Source organism: Populus euphratica, unplaced genomic scaffold (genome assembly GCF_000495115.2).
Source record: "Populus euphratica unplaced genomic scaffold, PopEup_1.0 scaffold857.1, whole genome shotgun sequence".
NCBI lineage: Eukaryota > Viridiplantae > Streptophyta > Magnoliopsida > Malpighiales > Salicaceae > Populus > Populus euphratica.
In genome coordinates, this window is record NW_011500716.1 from 40517 (window position 1) to 43472 (window position 2956).

At 37.0% G+C, this 2956-nt stretch overlaps 1 protein-coding gene across 1 annotated transcript; it reads left to right on the top strand.

Annotated features, from left to right (window-relative positions):
• Positions 1–401: 401 nt before the first annotated feature.
• On the top strand, positions 402–2591 carry LOC105116107 (uncharacterized). Its single transcript, XM_011013303.1, has 2 exons — positions 402–1364; positions 1630–2591. The coding sequence occupies exons 1-2, from the start codon at positions 739–741 to the stop codon at positions 2348–2350; spliced, it is 1347 nt and encodes a 448-aa protein (XP_011011605.1). The 5' UTR covers positions 402–738; the 3' UTR covers positions 2351–2591.
• Positions 2592–2956: the final 365 nt, after the last annotated feature.

Here is a 2956-nt window from a genome sequence, read left to right on the forward strand (position 1 = left end):
TGTTTTTGTGATTTAAAAATATTTTTAAAAAAATTTAAATTTTTTATTTTTATTTTTTTATTATTTTGATGGATTGACCTTAAAAATAATTTTTAAAAAATAAAAAAATATTATTTAAATATATTTTTAAATAAAAAATAATTTAAAAAATAAACATAATAATTATACTCGAACGGGCTATTAAAAAACCCCAAATTTCTTAAAATTTCACAGGGTCATTTCCGTTATCAGATAAAAACTTGAAATAAAAAAAATAAAAAAAAAAAAAGAAGAAGAAGAAAAAGAAGAAGAACAAGGGAGCCTACATCGTAGCTGATCACGTCAGGTTAGGGATGAGAGAGAAAAACTAACTCAAATAGATGATAGATTCGGTCAGTCTGGCAATCATTGCCAGGCTGTACACAGCAGCACTCTTTTTTTTTGTTTTTTCTTCTCTTTCAACCAATATCTCCCCCTCCATCGTTGTACTCTCCTGAAATAATCTATCTCCATCTGGCCGCTGTATTTCCACTCTACTGCTGCAAGCACCCCAACGCCTCTCTTCTTCATTCTACACACATTACCCGCATCTACTCCACCAGCCTGTTGCTGCTAACCTCTGGTCTACCTCCTCCTCCTCCTCCTCCTCCTCTTCTTCTTCTTCTTCTAACAAATTTTAAAAAGCCTAATTAAAACCACCCCCACCTTCTCCCTTTTGTGTTTGTGTATTTAAAGTGAAAGGCAAAGAGCAGAACAATAATGGATCCTTGCCCTTTCGTGCGCTTAACAGTAGGAAATCTGGCTTTAAAAATCCCTGTCGCTTCAAAACCTGCACGCTCTGTGGTTCACCCATCATCTTCTCCTTGTTTTTGCAAAATCAAGCTCAAAAACTTCCCTCTTCAAACGGCTGTCATTCCTTACATTCCTTCTCAATTTCCTGAAGGTCAGCTCCAAACTGTAGCTGCCACTTTCCACCTAAGCAAGTCTGATCTCGACCGGCTCGTTGCCAAATCTATTTTCACCAACAAACTCCAGCTCAAAATCTCTCTCTATACTGGCCGCCTCGGCACTACTTGTGGAGTTAACTCTGGGAGGTTGTTAGGGAAAGTTTCTGTACCTTTGGATCTGGCGGGAACGGAATCTAGAGGTGTTACGTTTCATAATGGATGGATTTCCATTGGAAAAGAGAGTGTAAAGAGTTCCTCTGCTGTATTTCATTTGAATGTTAAAGCTGAGCCTGATCCAAGGTTTGTTTTTCAATTTGACGGAGAACCTGAGTGCAGTCCCCAAGTGTTTCAGATCCGAGGCAATATCAGGCAACCTGTTTTTACTTGCAAATTCAGCCTTAGAACCACCGGTGGTGGTGACCGCAATCGGAGATCCATGTTAGTTTGTTTTAGGGTTTTATCTTGCATTTTAATTTTAGTAAAATCAAGCATTAATTTTTTTAAAAAAAATAGAGTAAAGCGCTGCATTTGTTAATCTCTTAATCCAACTTGTTTTTATTAAAAAGAGACTAATACAAGCTGATCATGTTTTTTTAGGTGATTAAAAACTTAATTATATATCTTTTTGGAGATTATTATCCTATCTTATTTCGTGCTATGCTCGCTAATTAATGTGGAGTTACTTGTTTCTGTTTTTGCCCAGATCATTGCAAGAGGAGCCCAGCAGCTCAAGGAGCTGGGTAAGTTCATTTGGTAGCGAAAGAGAGAGACCACTGAAAGAAAGAAAAGGCTGGTCAATAACAGTCCATGACTTATCCGGCTCACCAGTTGCCGCAGCTTCAATGGTTACTCCATTCGTACCTTCACGTGGTTCAGACAGAGTAAGCCGCTCGAACCCTGGTTCATGGCTCATCCTCCGCCCTGGAGCTGGTACATGGAAACCATGGGGCCGGCTGGAGTCTTGGCGCGAGCGCAGCTCGTCTGATGGACTTGGCTACCGTTTTGAACTCATCCCTGACACAAACGGCACTATGAGCGCAGCCAGTATTCTATTAGCCGAGTGCACACTAAGTTCGCACAAAGGAGGCAAGTTTGTAATTGATTTAGGAGCCTGCTCAAACGGACGAACCACGCCGGAAAATTCGGCTTCTCCTGTGTGTAGCCCGAGGGGTAGTGGCGATCACGGTTATGGATTGTGGCCTAATTGTTTGCACAGTGGGTTTGTAATGTCGGCTAGCGTGGAAGGAGAAGGGAAGTGCAGTAAACTTGGCGTGGAAGTAGGTGTGCCGCACGTCAATTGTACTGAAGATGCAGCTGCTTTCGTGGCATTAGCTGCTGCCGTTGATTTGAGTATGGATGCTTGTAAGCTTTTCTCGCAGCGGCTAAGAAAAGAGCTCTGCCAAGATCAGGATATGCTTGGTTGACAGGGGTGATGATTCTGGAATTTTTTTTTTTTTTGGCGGGGGAGCGGGGCGCTTTTACGTTGTCGTTTTGTGATAATTAATTTTTTTCAGGTGGATGGATTTTAATATTTTCCTGCTACCAAGTACAAACAAATAACTGACTGTGTACAGGGAGCAAGATTAGACAGGCACGCTTCGTTTTCATTTGGGTGGCTCGTTTTTATTTGTTTTTAAGAAAAAAACGATATGAAGGGGATGTTTTGTATTGTTTTCGTGATATTGTTTTTTTAATTAGATTATTTTGATGTGATGGTGTTAAAAATAAATTTTAAAAAATAAAAATATATTATTTAATGTATTTTTAAATAAAAAATATTGTAAAAAATAATTGATGCATTGTTTTATATGACTGTTAAATTATATTTTTAATTTTTAATTATTTTTTTGTGAGTTTTTGTATTATTTTAAAATAATAATGTTAAAAATAAATTTTAAAATTAAAAAAAATATATTATTTTTAAAATAGAACAATTACATTCGAATTTTTTTTTGTTGAGATAATTTTAATAATTTTTTAAAAAAATATTATAAATGTTTGTTAAATGTAAAAGATAATATTTCAAAAAT